Raw genomic sequence first — 19471 nt, forward strand, 5'->3', positions numbered from 1 at the left:
GTCCTTTCGGAGTTCCCAGCATCCACTAGGACGTTAGAGAAAAAGAAAGAAAATGTTAAAAGAAGAAAAATCTTTTTCTCTAGAGAACCCAAAAGGTCCATTTTGTCTCAGAGAGGGTGTTTTAAATGTGGAAGCACTAAGTGTATCACTGAATTTATATGAAATAGAACAGTGTCGATCGAACCCAATATAGGTGGTTAAGTGTTCAACATTAAGCATTTAAACAATTACCTATTCTATTTATGTACTACAGCGTCCTTGTGATCTGCAGTATGTAGGTCCAACTATTAGGGTTCTGAAAAAATCGGTTTAGAGAAAACCGTTTAAAGTTCCCATTTCAGTGTGTCTAAACATTTTACATCTGTTCACAAAGGTGATCCAAAAGGCCTTAATATAGCTGGGTTCAACGTAGACCTCAAGAAGGAATGATAGGTTTAGAAATTTTGTGCGAGAAGGAAGCTCTGTAGAAGTTTAGGCTAAATACATTACTTTACAACCTGATGGATTAAATAAAACAGTGGACATCGAGACTTTTCAATATCATCATTAATGTTTTTAAGTTCTGTCTCAAATAACAATAAGCATGTCATTTTTAAAGAGTAAAAACGGGTCAGTTTAGTCTAACTTGGAACTGTAGGCTATGCGGGTGTGGTATTGAAGGTCGACCACACTTAGGTCAACAGTGTCTAGGTCGACCACTATTGGTCGACAGGGATTCTAGGTCGACAGGTCAAAAGGTCGACGTGAGTTTTTTTCATCTTTTTTTGCTGTCGTTTTCACCGCACAGTGACCGGGAACCCCAATTAGTGCACCATGTCCCCTCGCATGGCTCGGCACAGGTAACCGTTCCTAATCGTAGTCCACGTGGACCGTAAAGTATGAAAAAGTTCAAAAAGAGAAAAAAAATGTGCAAACTCATGTTGACCATTTGACCTAGAACATGTCGACCTAGAGCATGTCAACCTAGAAACCCTGTTGACCTAGTTACTGTCGACCAATAGTGGTCGACCTAGACACTGTTGACCTAAGTCTTGACGACCTAGAGACCGGATACCATGCTATGCACACATTACAGCAGAATCTCAGATACATGAAAACAGCGAAAACTACGTCTGATTACACTGATCAACACTATTTTTATTGCCAGTCATATCAGAGCGATTTTGGGGTAACTTTGTGGTGCTGATTCCGAATTAGACATTGGTTGTACTATATTTGCTTTAATTTTCGATCTACACAGATGTGAAACAATATACACACAATAGATAATGCAAACCATTCAACTGCTAACTGACAGTGGACCCCACTTATATACATTAGATATTAACAACATTTTAAATACTTGAAAATCGTATTTCTTTCTGCAAACTTCACTGCTCTCTTATTCAGCCACCACTCCTCCTCCTATTCTCATTTTACTACCACTTTTCACCCCATCCACACTATGGCCAGGCTGGCAACATCCCCCATTAATCCTAGCCTTCCTAATCCTTTATTCTGTTCCCCGGTACCACCTCTATCCCTGTCTCCTACATCTCATCCTCTCTCCTCTTCTCTGTCTACCTCCCTTCCCCTCTTCTGTTTCCCAATTGCAATTCACTTCTGCCCCTTCACACCATTTATACCCCACCACCCAACCTTGCTCTCTCCCTCCTCTGCCTGTCTCCTCGCCTCTACTCCACCAGTATCAAACTGCACTCCCTCCCTGCCTCACTCCTGCAGTCTTCCTTCCTAGCCAAGGCCCAAGCACCATCGTTACACCCTCTTTATCCCTTCCTTCCAAATTACTCCTACCTCAACGCTACAGCAATCCTGATAATCTCATTCACATCTCTCCCACAAACTCCTACCCCCTATCCTGTGCACTCTGGAATGCCAGATCTGTTTGCAACAAACTGGCCCCCACTCATGACCTTTTCATTTCCAACTCCCTGCACCTCCTGGCCATTACAGAAACCTGGATTACTCCCCATGACACCACTTCTCCTGCTGCTCTCTCTGCTGGGGGCCTCACATTCTCATATACACCCCGGGGGGTCGCCATGGGGGTGGTGTTGGGATCCTTTTACCCTCAAGCTACACATACCAACTTATACCTCCAGAACCATCTCTTAAATTCTCTACATTTGAGGTCCATGCAATACGCCTCTACCAACCAACTAATCTTTGAGTTGCTGTCATTTACCGTCCACCTGGCATTTCCTCCAAATTCCTCGACAACTTTGCTTCCTGGCTACCTCACTTCCTCTCTTCTGACATTCCCTCCATTATTCTAGGTGATTTCAACATCCCTATCGATAACCCCACAAAATCACCTGCCTCTAAACTCCTTAACCTCACCTCTTCACTTGGCCTGTCCCAGTGGACCACCTCACCCTCCCATGTGAACGGGAGCTCACTGGATCTGGTTTTCACTCACCGCTGTGATATTTCTGATTTCTCCAATTCCCCTTTTCCCCTCTCTGACCACCACTTGCTCTCTTTCAACTTATCTATCTCTGCTTCTCCATCTCTCCCTCCTAAGGCTACCATCACTAAGCGTAACATTGAGGCTATTGACACCTCATCCCTATCCTCCCTGTTTGACTCGCTTCTCTCTCCTCTTCTCTCTCACATGCCCTTAACATGCCACATCCCTATACAATGCATCTCTTACTTCTGCCCTTGACTCTGTTGCTCCGCCAACCACTATTCACCCTCGCAGATCAACACCTCAACCCTGGCACACCAAATGCACCAGATATCTACAAAAATGCTCACGTACTGCCGAGCGACAGTGGAGGAAATCACGCTCTAAAGCAGACTTCCTCCATTTCAAATTCATGCTCTCATCCTTCAGTGCTGCCCTTTCCCTCGCTAAACAATCATACTTCAAAATCCTCATCTCTACCCAGTCTTCCAACCCCCGGCGCCTCTTTGCCACTGTTAACTCCCTCCTCTGCCCACCACCACCTCCTCTCCCTTCCTCATTGTCTGCTCTTGACTTTGCCACTTATTTCACATCCAAGATTGGCTCCATACGTCAGGATATCACATCCCACCAGACCAGCCACCACCCATCCCTTGCCACCCCTCCCCTTCCCCTCTTACAAACTGATATCTTTCTCCCATGTATCTGGCGAGGAAGTCATGGCCCTCATCCCCCCCCCCCCCACAACCTCCCCGCTCGACCCTATCCCCTCCGCTACCTCTCTCCTTCTGCCTGTTCCCATCTTGCCCACCTTCTCAATCTCTACCTCTCATCAGGCTCTGTCCCCTCTGCCTTCAAGCATGCTCTTGACTCCCCTATTCTTAAAAAAAATAAGAATTTACTTACCGATAATTCTATTTCTCGGAGTCCGTAGTGGATGCTGGGGTTCCTGAAAGGACCATGGGGAATAGCGGCTCCGCAGGAGACAGGGCACAAAAAAGTAAAGCTTTACTAGGTCAGGTGGTGTGCACTGGCTCCTCCCCCTATGACCCTCCTCCAGACTCCAGTTAGGTACTGTGCCCGGACGAGCATACACAATAAGGGAGGTATTTTGAATCCCGGGTAAGACTCATACCAGTCACACCAATCACACCGTACAACTTGTGATCTAAACCCAGTTAACAGTATGATAACAGAAAGGGCCTCTTAAAGATGGCTCCTTAACAATAACCCGAATTAGTTAACAATAACTATGTACAAGTATTGCAGATAATCCGCACTTGGGATGGGCGCCCAGCATCCACTACGGACTCCGAGAAATAGAATTATCGGTAAGTAAATTCTTATTTTCTCTATCGTCCTAAGTGGATGCTGGGGTTCCTGAAAGGACCATGGGGATTATACCAAAGCTCCCAAACGGGCGGGAGAGTGCGGATGACTCTGCAGCACCGAATGAGAGAACTCCAGGTCCTCCTTTGCCAGGGTATCAAATTTGTAAAATTTTACAAACGTGTTCTCCCCCGACCACGTAGCTGCTCGGCAGAGTTGTAATGCCGAGACCCCTCGGCAGCCGCCCAAGATGAGCCCACCTTCCTTGTGGAGTGGGCTTTTACAGTTTTAGGCTGTGGCAGGCCTGCCACAGAATGTGCAAGTTGAATTGTGTTACAAATCCAACGAGCAATCGACTGCTTAGAAGCAGGTGCGCCCAACTTGTTGGGTGCATACAATATAAACAGCGAGTCAGATTTTCTGACTCCAGCCGTCCTTGAAATGTATATTTTTAAGGCTCTGACAACGTCCAACAACTTGGAGTCCTCCAAGTCGCTAGTGGCCGCAGGCACCACAATAGGTTGGTTCAGATGAAATGCTGATACCACTTTAGGGAGAAAATGCGGACGAGTCCGCAGTTCTGCCCTATCCGAATGGAAGATTAGATAAGGACTTTTATAAGATAAAGCCGCCAATTCAGATACTCTCCTGGCAGAGGCCAGGGCTAGTAACATAGTCACTTTCAATGTGAGATATTTCAAATCCACCTTTTTCAATGGTTCAAACCAATGGGATTTGAGGAAATCTAAAACTACATTTAGATCCCACGGTGCCACCGGAGGCACCACAGGAGGCTGTATATGCAGTACTCCCTTGACAAAAGTCTGGACCTCAGGGACAGAGGCCAATTCTTTTTGGAAGAATATTGACAGGGCCGAAATTTGAACCTTAATGGATCCCAATTTGAGACCCATAGATAATCCTGATTGCAGGAAATGTAGGAAATGACCCAGTTGGAATTCCTCCGTCGGAACACTCCGATCCTCGCACCACGCTACATATTTTCGCCAAATGCGGTGATAATGTTTCACGGTGACTTCCTTCCGTGCCTTAATCAAGGTAGGAATGACTTCTTCTGGAATGCCTTTCCCTTTTAGGATCTGGCGTTCAACCGCCATGCCGTCAAACGCAGCCGCGGTAAGTCTTGAAAAGGACAGGGACCCTGCTGTAGCAGGTCCCTTCTCAGAGGTAGAGGCCACGGTTCGTCCGTGAGCATCTCTTGAAGTTCCGGATACCAAGTCCTTCTCGGCCAATCCGGAACCACTAGTATTGTTCTTACTCTTCTTTGCCGTATGATCTTCAATACCTTTGGTATGAGCGGCAGAGGAGGAAACACATACACTGACTGGTACACCCAAGGAGTTACCAGTGCGTCCACAGCTATTGCCTGTGGATCTCTTGACCTGGCGCAATATTTGTCCAGTTTCTTGTTGAGGCGAGACGCCATCATGTCTACAATTGGTCTTTCCCAACGGTCTATTAACATGTGGAAGACCTCTGGATGTAGACCCCACTCTCCCGGATGAAGATCGTGTCTGCTGAGGAAGTCTGCTTCCCAGTTGTCCACGCCCGGGATGAACACTGCTGACAGTGCTATCACGTGATTCCCCGCCCAGCGAAGAATCTTGGCAGCTTCTGCCATTGCACTCCTGCTTCTTGTGCCGCCCTGCCTGTTTACATGGGCGACCGCCGTGATGTTGTCCGACTGAATCAACACCGGCTTTCCTTGCAGGAGAAGTTCCGCCTGGCTTAGAGCATTGTAGATTGCTCTTAGTTCCAGAATGTTTATGTGAAGAGACTTTTCCAGACTCGTCCATACTCCCTGGAAGTTTCTTCCTTGTGTGACTGCTCCCCAGCCTCTCAGGCTGGCGTCCGTGGTCACCAGGATCCAATCCTGAATGCCGAATCTGCGGCCTTCTAATAGGTGAGCCTTCTGCAACCACCACAGAAGTGACACCCTTGTCTTTGGTGACAGGGTTATTCGCAGGTGCATCTGCAGATGCGACCCTGACCATTTGTCCAACAGATCCCTTTGGAATATTCTTGCATGGAATCTGCCGAATGGAATTGCTTCGTAAGAAGCCACCATTTTTCCCAGGACTCTTGTGCATTGATGTACTGACACCTTTCCTGGTTTTAGGAGGTTCCTGACCAGATCGGATAACTCCTTGGCTTTTTCCTCTGGAAGGAAAACCTTTTTCTGAACCGTGTCCAGAATCATTCCTAGGAACAGCAGACGAGTTGTCGGGATTAAATGGGATTTTGGAATATTCAGAATCCACCCGTGTTGTCTTAGCACCTCTTGAGATAGTGCTAAAGCTGTCTCCAGCTGTTCTCTGGACCTTGCCCTTATTAGGAGATCGTCCAAGTATGGGATAACTAATACGCCTTTTCTTCGGAGAAGAATCATCATCTCGGCCATTACCTTGGTAAAGACCCGAGGCGCCGTGGACAATCCGAACGGCAGCGTCTGAAACTGATAGTGACAGTTTTGAACAATGAACCTGAGGTACCCCTGGTGTGCGGGGTAAATCGGAACGTGTAGATACGCATCCTTGATGTCCAAGGATACCATAAAGTCCCCTTCTTCCAGGTTCGCTATCACTGCTCTGAGTGACTCCATCTTGAACTTGAACTTTTTTATGTAAAGGTTCAAGGACTTCAGATTTAGAATAGGCCTTACCGAGCCATCCGGCTTCGGTACCACAAATAGAGTGGAATAATACCCCTTTCCTTGTTGTAATAGGGGTACTTTGACTATCACCTGCTGAGCATACAGCTTGTGAATGGCTTCCAACACCCTCTCCCTTTCGGAAGAGACGGTTGGTAAAGCAGACTTCAGGAAACGATGAGGAGGATCCGTCTCTAATTCCAACCTGTACCCCTGAGATATTATCTGCAGGATCCAGGGGTCTACCTGCGAGTGAGCCCACTGCGCGCTGTAATTTTTGAGACGGCCCCCCACTGTCCCCGAGTCCGCTTGAGAGGCCCCAGCGTCATGCTGAGGTTTTTGCAGGAGCCGGGGAGGGCTTCTGTTCCTGGGAAGGAGCTGCCTGTTGGTGTCTCTTCCCTCTTCCTCTGCCTCGTGGCAGGTACGACAAGCCCTTTGCTCTCTTATTTTTGTAGGAGCGAAAAGGCTGCGGTTGAAAGGTCGGTGCCTTTCTCTGTTGGGGAGTGACTTGAGGTAAAAAAGTGGATTTCCCGGCAGTAGCCGTGGCCACCAAGTCTGATAGACCAACTCCAAATAACTCCTCCCCTTTATACGGCAAAACCTCCATGTGACGTTTTGAATCCGCATCGCCTGTCCACTGTCGTGTCCATAAGGCTCTTCTGGCTGAAATGGACATAGCACTCACCCGAGATGCCAGTGTGCAAATATCCCTCTGTGCATCACGCATATAGATAAATGCATCCTTTATTTGTTCTAACGACAGTAAAACATTGTCCCTATCTAGGGTATCAATATTTTCAATCAGGGATTCTGACCAAACTACTCCAGCACTGCACATCCAGGCAGTTGCTATAGCTGGTCGTAGTATAACACCTGCATGTGTGTATATATTCTTTTGAATAACTTCCATCTTTCTATCTGATGGATCCTTAAGTGCGGCCGTCTCAGGAGAGGGTAACGCCACTTGTTTAGATAAGCGTGTGAGCGCCTTGTCCACCTTAGGGGGTGTTTCCCAGCGCGCCCTAACCTCTGGCGGGAAAGGGTATAATGCCAATAACTTTTTTGAAATTATCAACTTTTTATCAGGAGCAACCCACGCTTCATCACACACGTCATTTAATTCTTCTGATTCAGGAAAAACTGTTTGTAGTTTTTTCACACCATACATAATACCCTGTTTTACGGTATCTGTAGTATCAGCTAAATGTAACGTCTCCTTCATTGCCAAAATCATATAACGTGTGGCCCTACTGGAAAATACGTTTGAATTTCTACCGTCGTCACTGGAATCAGTGCCTGTGTCTGGGTCTGTGTCGACCGACTGAGGCAAAGGGCGTTTTACAGCCCCTGACGGTGTTTGAGGCGCCTGGACAGGCCTTAATTGATTGTCCGGCCGCCTCATGTCCTCAACTGACTGTTTAAGGGAAGATAAACCATCACGTAATTCCACAAATAAAGGCATCCATTCTGGTGTCGACCCCCTGGGGGGTGACATCTGCATATTTGGCAATTGCTCCGCCTCCACACCAATATCGTCCTCATACATGTCGACACCACGTACCGACACACACCGCAAACTCACAGGGAATGCTCTAATGAAGACAGGACCCACTAGCCCTTTTGGGGAGACAGAGGGAGAGTCTGCCAGCACACACCACAAAGCGCTATATATACAAGGGATATCCTTATATTAAGTGCTCCCTTATAGCTGCTTTAATATATAATATATATAGCCATTAATGTGCCCCCCCTCTCTGTTTTACCCTGTTTCTGTAGTGCAGTGCAGGGGAGAGACCTGGGAGCCGTCCTGACCAGCGGAGCTGTGACAGAAAATGGCGCCGTGTGCTGAGGAGATAGGCCCCGCCCCTTTTTCGGCGGGTTCTTCTCCCGCTATTTTTCCAGTCAGGCAGGGGTTAAATATCTCCATATAGCCCCTATGGGCTATATGTGAGGTATTTTTAGCCTTGTATAAGGTTTATATTTGCCTCTCAGAGCGCCCCCCCCCAGCGCTCTGCACCCTCAGTGACTGCCCAGTGAAGTGTGCTGAGAGGAAAATGGCGCACAGCTGCAGTGCTGTGCGCTACCTTATGAAGACTGAGGAGTCTTCAGCCGCCGGTTTCCGGACCTCTTCACGCTTCAGCATCTGCAAGGGGGTCGGCGGCGCGGCTCCGGGACCGGACTCCACGGCTGGGCCTGTGTTCGATCCCTCTGGAGCTAATGGTGTCCAGTAGCCAAGCAGCAAATCCACTCTGCATGCAGGTGAGTTTACTACTTTCCCCCTAAGTCCCACGTTGCAGTGATCCTGTTGCCAGCAGGACTCACTGTAAAGAAAAAAACCTAAACTAAACTTTCTCTAAGCAGCTCTTTAGGAGAGCCACCTAGATTGCACCCTTCTCGTTCGGGCACAAAATCTAACTGGAGTCTGGAGGAGGGTCATAGGGGGAGGAGCCAGTGCACACCACCTGACCTAGTAAAGCTTTACTTTTTTGTGCCCTGTCTCCTGCGGAGCCGCTATTCCCCATGGTCCTTTCAGGAACCCCAGCATCCACTTAGGACGATAGAGAAACTACCCTTGATCCTAACACTCTCTCCAACTATCGACCCATCTCTCTCCTCCCCTTTGCCTCTAAAGTCCTTGAGCGTATTGTCTATAACCGCCTCACTGCCTTTCTTTCCTCTCACTCACTGCTTGACCCATTCCAGTCTGGTTTCCGTTCTCTCCACTCTACTGAAACTGCCCTCACAAAAGTCTCTGCAATGACCTCCATGCAGCCAAATCTAAGGGCTACTACACTCTGCTTATTCTTCTTGACCTCTCTGTTGCTTTTGACACTGTGGACCACCCTCTCCTTCTGCAAATCCTTCACTCTCTTGGTCTGCGTGATACTGCCCTTTCCTGGCTGTCCTCCTACCTCTCTGATCGTTCCTTCTCCGTCTCCTCTCATGATGCTACCTCCCCCCCACTTCCACTAACTGTTGGTGTCCCCCAAGGCTCTGTTCTTGGTCCTCTCCTTTTCTCTCGCTATACGTCCTCTTTAGGTGAACTCAATAGTTCTTTTAACTTCCAATACCACCTCTATGCTGATGACACTCAAATCTACCTCTCCTCCCCTGATCTCTCCACGGCTCTCCTCACTCGTACCTCAAACTGTCTTTCTGCTATCTCTTCCTGGATGTCCCAGCGCTTTCTTAAACTCAACATGTCTAAGACTGAGCTGATCATCTTCCCACCCTCCCACACAGCCTCACCTCCCACAATCTCATTATCCATTGATGGCATGACTATCTCCCCTAGCCCCCAAGTACGCTGTCTTGGCGTAATCCTTGACTCCTCCCTCTCCTTCAAACCACACATTCAGCACCTCTCACAAACCTGTCATTTTCATCTCAAAAACATTTCCAGAATTAGACCTTTTCTCACCCAGGATGCCACTAAGATCATTATTCACTCACTGATTATTTCCAGACTGGACTACTGTAATCTCCTCCTAAATGGCCTCCCTGACAATTACCTCTCTCCACTCCAATCTATCCTCAATGCTGCTGCCCGGCTCATCTTCCTCACCAAACGCACTACGTCTACCTCTCCTCTAGGGCCCTTCACTGGCTTCCCTTCCCTTTCAGAATCCAATTCAAACTTCTCACACTCACTTACAAAGCACTCACCCACTCCTCTCCAATTTACATCTCTGACCTTATCTCACTTTACTCTCCCACCCGTCCTCTTCGCTATGCTAATGCACGCCGACTCTCCTGTCTTCTGATTACTTCCTCCCACTCCTATCTCCAAGATTTCTCACGTGCTGCTCCCTTTCTCTGGAATTCTTTACCTCTCCCCCCTCAGACTCTCCACCTCTCTACAAAACTTCAAACGGGCTCTTAAGACCCATTTCTTTACCAAACCCAGCCAAATCTCATCCTAACCCTCTGTTCCATGCTCTCTATGTACCCCATCTGTGTCACCACTGTCTGTCTACCCCTCCCCTTAGAATGTAAGCTCTCACGAGTAGGGCCCTCTTCCCTCATGTGCTTTTACTTTTCTTACTTTAATAATCCTCAACTGCCCAGATCCCGCAGTTTTTTGGCCACCTGGAACTTATCTCTATGTTGTTTACTGGTGTAGATATGTTTAGTTAGTTACCCTGTACTTGTCCTATATTGTCTTCAACTGTAAGTCACTGTTTTCCTGTTTTGATTATGTGTACTCTGTAATTGGGCGCTGCGGAACCCTTGTGGCGCCATATAAACAAAGGATAATAATAATAATAATAATAATAATAATAATAATTAGGGCAACATTCTAGAATGATCACCTAGAACACCCACGTGGCCTCACTTTCTAGAATGTTCCTGGTGTTCAAGCTAGGCTGTTTTAGCAAGGTGCCACGCCCTGCCAGGTGCTAAAAAAAGCCTGTCAGGTGCCATCCCGTTTCTGATCGCCACCTGTGAATGGATGTCATGAGCATGTGAACACCATCTATTCACAATGAAGGGCGAGCTTGGGTGAAGCCCAGCACATCTATATATGCACGGGTTACGAATAAGTTCCCTGTTAATTGAGGGAATCCATTATCTCTTGAGGTAAAGCCAAATAAAAAAAAAACCTGAATTTTGAATTCAGCAACCCCAAAGTACCATGAATTTGTTCAAATATCCTTGGCATCTAAACAACGTTTTGTTAGGCTGTGTTATGAACCAGTGTTGAAACCAAGTGGCCATGAATCCAGCCTGGGTGTGCTAGTGAAATACTTGAGAAATGTGCAATGCCATAAGCAAATAAAATGTAATACTGAAGACAGGTCTGGGGGTGTTATCCTTTTTCAAAAGAAAGCAATACGACACCTGGCGATTAGTATGTACTAGATAAAAGCCCATACACATGGTGAGATTCGGGCTATGACCGATTCTCACTATGCGACAGGGGCCGGGTCGGCACATAGTCAGTATCGCAAGCACATAATGAGTGTGCTTGTGATACTGACTATGTGCGATTTTGGCTAAGTGTCAATTTTGACCTGCTCTTCTATATGCCTGCACAGTCTATCTATTCTTGCGATGCCGACCGAGCATCGGCATCGAATCGGGATCGCAAGGTGACTTTCACCTTGCGATCTGCACTAACTTTTCTCACGATTTTGACTATATAGTCAAAATCGTAAGAAAATATCTCACCGTGTGTATACACCATTAGTTCCTGTGTATGTTTTGGTGTGTTTGGTATAGCTCATAGTAACAGGGAATATGAGAGGGAAGCCCATGTGTATGTTTACATTATAATAAATCCATTGGAATTAACTTCTCAGACATGGCACACCTCGGCAGTCTTCTATAGAAATTTAGTGGAGTCCGCTAAAAGAAGAGGATTTATTTGCACTCGCCGTAAAAACAATTGCTCTGAGTCAATCTGTGGGACACTGCAGTCTGTAGGCTTAGAGGAGAGGCTGAGGAGTACACACTAGTTAAAATTATTGGAGCTGGACAACCCCCGGACCCCCCTTCCTATAAAGCCCTTCCATCAGCTGCAGCTCTCAGTTAATTTAGTGACTGCAGCAGAGCCACAAAGATATTGGAGTTTGTGCGATTTTTGTTTTTTATTCCCCCCCCCCCTATTTTAGAGCTTGCCTGAATCCCCTTATTGGATCTTAAGCTCTGGTGGAGCGGCTGTAAAGACAGAGCTGGGATCTGTCTTCCCCAGCCGTAATTGGTCACCAAGCACCTGCGGGAGCTCTGGGGCCCTTATTGAGCTCTCAGTGGCCCCCCTCATTACCAGTTATGCAGGTGTCTGACATGGGAGACACCACTTGCATTATAAAGCCACAATAGCCTGCTGAGGTAAAGTTGGGAGGCCAAGCTGCAAACTTCCTGTTTCTACAAACCGAAGCCTGCTCCACTGGCTCCGGTTCCACCTATGGCATTACCGAAAGTGCAACCTTATGTTGACTCCAGTTTTGTTTTTCGGAGCCGGTTTTATGATGGCTCCATCTTAGATGGCTACGTGGACTTCACTGGCATTTCCGCCACATTCAATTGTGGAAAACACTGGGCAACCGAGCGGTCCAACGTTGTTTTTCACAAACCAGAGTCTGCTACTCAGACTCCGGTTTCATGTGGGAGAATTCTGGAATGCATAGACTTTGGCTGAGTTTCAGTTACCTTTGTTTTAGTTTTGATGCAATCATTAACTATAACATGAGTGGGCCATCCCTGTGGATGTCAACAGACACCCACTTCCATAGTGGCCATATAAAAGTTAGATTTCAGTACTACTGGGGGGAGCATATCCACCGGGCAGGGTGTGCTGTTTCCTTGGATCCCTATGGTGCCTGCTAGCTGGCCAAGCTGCCAATAACAAACATCAGAAAACAAACCCCAAAAATTAAAAAACATATTGCATCCTGTCAAAAGGGAGGATATTTAAGGTCACTGATCCCAACTTCCCCCTTGCAGCGACACCCAGACCTCCCATGGCTATAAAATTATGCAACTTAAAAAGGAGCTGCAGTGACCACTGTGTACTGCGATTAGTGCTGGGCGTGTGGAACACAGATCGAAACAGTGGTTTAGTATAGCCCCGTGGGAAGGAGATACCAAAAACAGTTTTAATAAATATACCTGTACGTGTTATTCCACCACCGGGAGGAGGCTTCGCTGCCATATCATCCCACCTTAAACTTGCCCAAAGGAGGCGCAACATTAGACTCACGCTAGCCAATGAATTCACTGTTTGAAGTCGATACCTTTAATGACACCATGGAAAAAAATTAGTCAACATAATCCAAATATAATAATAATAAAAAATAAAATAATAATAATAATAATAAATAAATAAAAAAAATAAAAAATAAAAATATATATATATATATATATATATAATATATACACACATACATAATATACATATATATATATATATATACACACACACACACACAAATATAAAACCACAGCACTCGCCACCCCAGATGCGGGGTGCAATGTCTGCACTCACCACTCAAAGGGTGGGGTGCATGCAGCCCATGGCCACTTACCCAAATACATACAAACAGAAAGTTCATCACTCACCATAGCAAGCTCACTTATCAATAAATAAATAATAAATAAGTAATAAATAAATCAACTTATCAAGCTCACAACATCAATAAATGAATAATGGGGGTTTAGTTAGTGAATTGGCCAATGCACAGTAGCCTGCAAACAGTAACCCTATCTTTCCATGTAATCAAACGTGAGCTGGTATGAGAATATAAGTAACTGTATATTTCTCTAGCTAATGTAGGTCAACTGTGGAACAAATAACCATCTTATAACCATCACAAATGTTAAAAAATTTAATACATTTGCCTACACACCCAGGAAATGGACATGTACAAAAAAAACCCCTAAAAAAACCCGAGATTTATGGTAACAATTTACCGTTGTTTAATCTCTTTCTGCGAGGTACACTGGGCTCCCCAAGGAATTACATCGGTGTAGAGTAGGATCTTGATCCGAGGCACCAACAGGCTCAAAGCTTTTGACTGTTCCCAAGATGCACAGTGGCGCATCCTCTATAACCCCGCCTCCATGCCAGTGAGCTCAGTTTTGTTAACGAGCCCAATGCAGTAGCAGGTACCAGAGACGAAAACCGATCATAGCCAAATACACCACACACTCACCGCAGGAGAGGGTGTCAACGGCTATGCCAAAACCAACCCAAAAAAGCTAAGTGCGTCAGGGTGGGCGCCTTGTGGAGCCCAGTGTTTATCGCAGAAAGAGATTTATCAACGGTAAGTTCTTACCATAAATCTCGTTTTCTGCTGCGGGGTACACTGGGCTCCACAAGGAATTACATTGGGGATGTCACAAAGCAGTTCCTCACGGGAGGGAACGCACTGTAACGGGCACAAGAATCCGGCGTCCAAAGGAAGCATCCTGGGAAGCGGCAGTATCGAAGGCATAGAACATTATAAACGTGTTCCCTGTGGACCACATAGCCGCCTTGCACAACTGTTCAAGGGTCGCACCACGTTGGGCCGCCCAAGAAAGTCCAACCGACCGAGTAGAATGGGCCTTAATAGTAGCAGGAGCTGGACGACCAGCCTGCAATCACGATTCTAATCCATCTAGCCAGAGTCTGCTTGGAAGCAGGCCAGCCACGTTTGTGAAAACCAAACAATACAAAAAGAGAATCCGATTTCCTTACGGAGGAAGTTCTCTTCACATAGATACGGAGAGCCCGTACCACATCCAAAGACCGTTCTTTGGGAGACGACTCAGGAGAATTAAAGGTCCGAACCACAATCTCCTGGTTAACGTGGAAAGTAGACACCATCTTAGGCAAATAACCTGGCCGCGTTCTAAGAACCGCCCGGTCACGGTGAAAAATCAAACAGGGAGATTTGCAGGACAAGGCACCCAAGTCCGGGACCCTTCTAGCCGAAGCAATAGCGAGCAAGAAAAGGACCTTAAGGGAAAGCCACTTAAGGTCAGCAGAGGCAAGAGGCTCAAACGGAGACACTTGCAAGGCCTCCAAAACCACCGACAAGTCCCAAGGGGCCACAGGCGGCACATAAGGAGGCTTAATCCGCAACACACCCTGAGTGAATGTATGGACATCAGGTAGGGTGGCAATCTTTCTCTGAAACCAAACCGACAAGGCAGAAATGTGAACCTTAAGGGAGGTCAGACGCAGGCCTATGTCCAGGCCCTGTTGTAGGAAGAGCAACAGTTTGGCCGTGCTAAACTTGAAAACGTCATGATTGTGAGACCCACACCAAGTAAAGTAAGCATTCCAGACCCTATGGTAAATCCGAGCAGAAGCCGGCTTACAGTCCTTCAACATAGTTTGAACGATCGCCTCAGAAAAACCCTTGGCCCCCAGGAAGGAAGCCTCAAGAGCCATGCCGTAAAAGCCAGACGGGCCTAGTCCTGGTAAACACAAGGGCCCTGAACGAGGAGGTCTGGTCGTTGTGGAAGGAGAAGGGGACAATCTAGCGAGAGGCCCTGTAGATCGGAGAACCAGTGCCGTCTGGGCCACGCTGGAGCTAGCAGTAGTTGTTTTCCTCCTTCTTGCTTGAACTTCCACATTACTCTGGGCAGGAGTGACACCGGAGGGAACACGTACGGCAGCCGAAAGTTCCATGGGATTGACAGAGCATCCACGAACGCTGCTTGAGGATCCCTTGTCCTTACTCCTAAGACCGGAACCTTGTGATTGTGTCGAGACGCCATCAGGTCCACATCTGGAAGGCCCCACTTGTACACAAGAAGTTGAAACACCTCCGGATGTAGGCTCCATTCTCCGGCGTGCACGTCCTGACGACTGAGATAGTCCGACTACAAGTTCAGAACGCCTGGAATGAACACTGCAGATATGGCCGGCAGATGGCGTTCTGCCCACTGAAGAATACTTGATACTTCCCTCATTGCCATGCGGCTTCGAGTGCCGCCTTGATGATTTATGTACGCCACCATGGTGGCGTTGTCCGACTGTACTTGAACAGGTCTGTTCTGAATTAGATGCTGGGCCATTGTCAACGCGTTGAACACTGCCCGCAGTTCTAGAATATTGATTGGGAGCAGAGACTCCTCCTTGGTCCACCGACCCTGAAGACAGTGTTGTTCCAACACCGCACCCCAATCTCTCAGACTGGCATCCGTCTTCAGAAGGACCCAGTTGGATATCCAGTAGGGAAGGCCCCTGCTCAATCGTTGGTCCTGCAGCCACCAACTCAGTGACAGGCGGACCTCCGGAGACAATGAGATCATGTGAGATCTGATCTGGTGAGGCAGGCCGTCCCATTTGGTCAGAAATAACGTCTGCAGAGGGCGAGAGTGGAACTGAGCATACTCCATGTCGAAAGCCAACACCATGAGACCCCGCACTTGCATTGCCGAATGTACCGACACTTGCGGACGAGATAGGAAGCATCGAATCCTGTCCTGAAGCTTCAGGACTTTCTCCTGAGACAGGGACAACCGTTGGTTGTGAGTGCCCAATAACGCTCCCAGGTGTAACATGCTCCGAGCAGAAACCAGGGAGGATTTCTTCCAGTTGATCAGCCACCCGTGGGCTTTCATGCACTGGACCATCAGATCGAGACGAGACAGGAGAAGTTCTGGGGAATTTGCCAGGATCAACAAATCGTCCAAGTGCAGTAGGATCCTGACCCCTTGACGGCGGAGAGTAGCCGTCATGACCGCCATTACTTTGGTGAAGACTCCGGGAGCCGTTGTCAAACCAAAGGGTAACGCCCGAAATTGGTAATGCAGGTTGCCCACCGCAAACAGCAGGTACTGTTGATGAGATACCGCAATAGGAATATGCAGGTAGGCATCCTGTATGTCCAGGGAGACCATATAGTCCCCAGGCTCCATGGCCAGAACAATAGAGCACAGAGTTTCCATACGAAACTTGGGGACCCGTGCTTTTTCGAGGACTTCCGATTGAGGATGTGCCGCGAGGACCCATTCAGTTACGGGACTAGAAACAGCGTGGAGTAGTACCCCTTGCCTCTCTGAGCCAGAGGCACCTGTACCACCACTCCTGTGACCAGGAGGGAATGTACCACTGAGTGCAACGTGTTTGCTTTTGCCGGATCCAGAGGCACATCTGTCAAGCAAAACCGCTGCGGGGGACGATTCTTGAAAGGTATGGCGTAACCTCGAGCGAAGAGTTCCCTCGCCCAGGCATATGAAGTGGTCTTCAACCATTCAAAACCTAGAAGTCTGCGCCCTAACCTGGGATCCCCAGAGGGAGGCCCGTCCCGTCATGCGGCAGGCTTGTCAGTGTTGGAAGCTGGCTGACGGGCAGCCCAGGCACGCTTTGGTTTGGGATTGTTTGGTCTGGAAGCACGAGCTTGCTTTGGGTACGCCTAACCTTTTGCTTTAACTGGAGTATGAAAGGACAGAGGGAAAGTACTTTTAGCCTTCTGTGCGGAAGGTGCCGTACTAGATTGGCAGCTGTTTTAGCCGTAGCCAGATCAGCCACAATCTTATTTAGGTCTTCTCAAAAGAGAATATCTCCTTTGAAAGGAAGCACCTCCAGGGTTTTCTTGGAATCCAAATCCACAGACCAGGATCTCAACCAAAGGATACGTCTGGCCAAGACGGATGCAGTAGCAGCCTTGGCCGCAAGCACCCCAGCATCGGAGGCCGCCTCCTTAAGGTACAGAGAAGCCGTGGCAATATATGAGACATTGTCGAGCATGCTCAGACGCGTCGGCAGACTGTTCCGCCTCGAGTTCCTGAGCCATCTCCTCAACAGCTTCAGCAGCCCAAGTCGATGCAATCGTTGGCCTATGCACAGCCCCCGTTAGGGTACAAATCGCTTTTAAACAGCCCTCCACACGTCTATCCGTCAGTTCCTTCAGAGGTCACGGTATTTACCGGCAGAGCAGAGGAAACAACCATACGCGCCACATGAGAATCAACAGGAGGAGGGGTTTCCCAATTTTCATACACCTCCGTAGAGAGAGGATAGCGAGCCAACAGGCTCTTATTCGGTGTAAACTTTGTCCCCGTATTTTCCCAGGATTCCTGACGTATGTCAACCAGGTGTTTAGAGAAGGGTAAAACCTGTTTAACCACCTTCTTACGTTTAAACCTATCCGGTTTCTCGGAGACAGTTTCAGTCTCAGAATCATCAGACACTTGAAGAATGAGCTGAATCGCCTCAATCAAATCCGGGACATCCACGGATGACTTCCTTCCCCATCTGAAACGTCAGCGTCATCGGGGTCAGTATATGCACCTTTCTCCTCCGAGGCAGTGTCGGTTAAAGCCGTGGATTGGGAGGAGATAATGGCCCGTTTAGAAGACGACTTAGTCTTAGGCGGGCGAGAGTGAGACTTAGATTTAGTCATAGATCGGTTCAAATGCTGCAGCTGAGTGGAAAGCTGATCCGCCCATGGCGGGTTCACAGCAGGGACCATAAACTGCTGCAGTGGCACAGGGGGTCCCAGAGGGGGCGTCAATTTAGTCACAAGCGTGCTTAGCAATGTGGAGAATGTAGCCCAAGGCGGATCCTGTGATGCCCCAAGCGCTACTGACCCACTGGGGGGTAATGAACCCCCTGAACCTGAACTCTCAGCTGCTAAATTATCCTCCGTTGCCTCAGCGGCCTCACTACCACGCAGTGTGGGAGAGGCCCCAACGTCGTTGCCACGTGTAGCAGACATAACTATGTGCACAATAATGGGTAACCCGGTACAAGGTGTAGCAGCACTATACCTAGCAAGAACACTCAGACGGCACAGACCGGAGGTTCAATAGATATAGAATATATGGTGACTATAAATCACAAGCAAAAATATCCCAACAGTATATTTTGTGATATAATCCTACATTGAAAATAGCAAAAACCTGAAAAACTTGGCCCCCTCAGGTATAGCAATATAGGAATAGCACGCTGAGTGAAATACCCTGCAATAAGGCAAGCACGCAGCAGCTACATGCACACACACAGATATATAGTCACAAGCGTACCATGCAGCTATTATGTACCATAAACTGCACTGGACTAGCAATACAAAGTAATACTCAGTATGGCTATATGTGATAACAATAGATATAACAAACACAGTAAGCACCTGGATGTATATCCCAGGGTGTTTGTACCACACAACCCTGAAGGTATGCACTCTTTCTTAACTAACACAGTCCCAGTGACAGGTAGAATACTCAAGTATCCTGTAGGAAGCACAGCACTGGCAGTCAGGCGGTTCCACAGAAGAGGATTTACCCCAGCAATCCCAGGAACAGCAAGGCTAAAGCTGAAATGGTCGCTGACCAGCAGTGAAGGAGAAGGAGGCAGCTCCAGGGAGCGGGAACATTGTAGAAATGGCGCCCTGGGGCTGAGGAAAGGGGCCAAAGGTCCGACCTGCTCCCTCTGCCGACATCCCCACCGGGTGTGCCGGCAGAATATAAAACGGGGGAATTATACAAAATCCCCCTGACCTGTGCCCTGAATAATACCCTGGTGGCTAGTGAAGCAAGCTGCCCAGTAATCAGTGTGCGCGGCCCGCCTCCTACGGCTGCGCTGGATCGCGTTAAAGTGCGGAACAAGGAGCCCCTTACCGCCC

General features: G+C 47.9%; 1 protein-coding gene across 5 annotated transcripts in view; it reads right to left on the bottom strand.

The window, feature by feature from the left end:
- BPTF (bromodomain PHD finger transcription factor) overlaps positions 1-19471 on the bottom strand; it is a 313494-nt gene that overhangs the window by 101273 nt on the left and 192750 nt on the right. For all 5 annotated transcript variants that reach the window (XM_063960818.1, XM_063960817.1, XM_063960819.1 and 2 more), the window contains exon 14: positions 13023-13147. In XM_063960818.1, coding sequence (XP_063816888.1) covers positions 13023-13147 — 125 coding nt within the window. The remainder of the gene's footprint in view (positions 1-13022; positions 13148-19471) is intronic.

The sequence above is a fragment of the Pseudophryne corroboree genome, chromosome 3 (assembly GCF_028390025.1).
Source record: "Pseudophryne corroboree isolate aPseCor3 chromosome 3, aPseCor3.hap2, whole genome shotgun sequence".
Taxonomy (NCBI): domain Eukaryota; kingdom Metazoa; phylum Chordata; class Amphibia; order Anura; family Myobatrachidae; genus Pseudophryne; species Pseudophryne corroboree.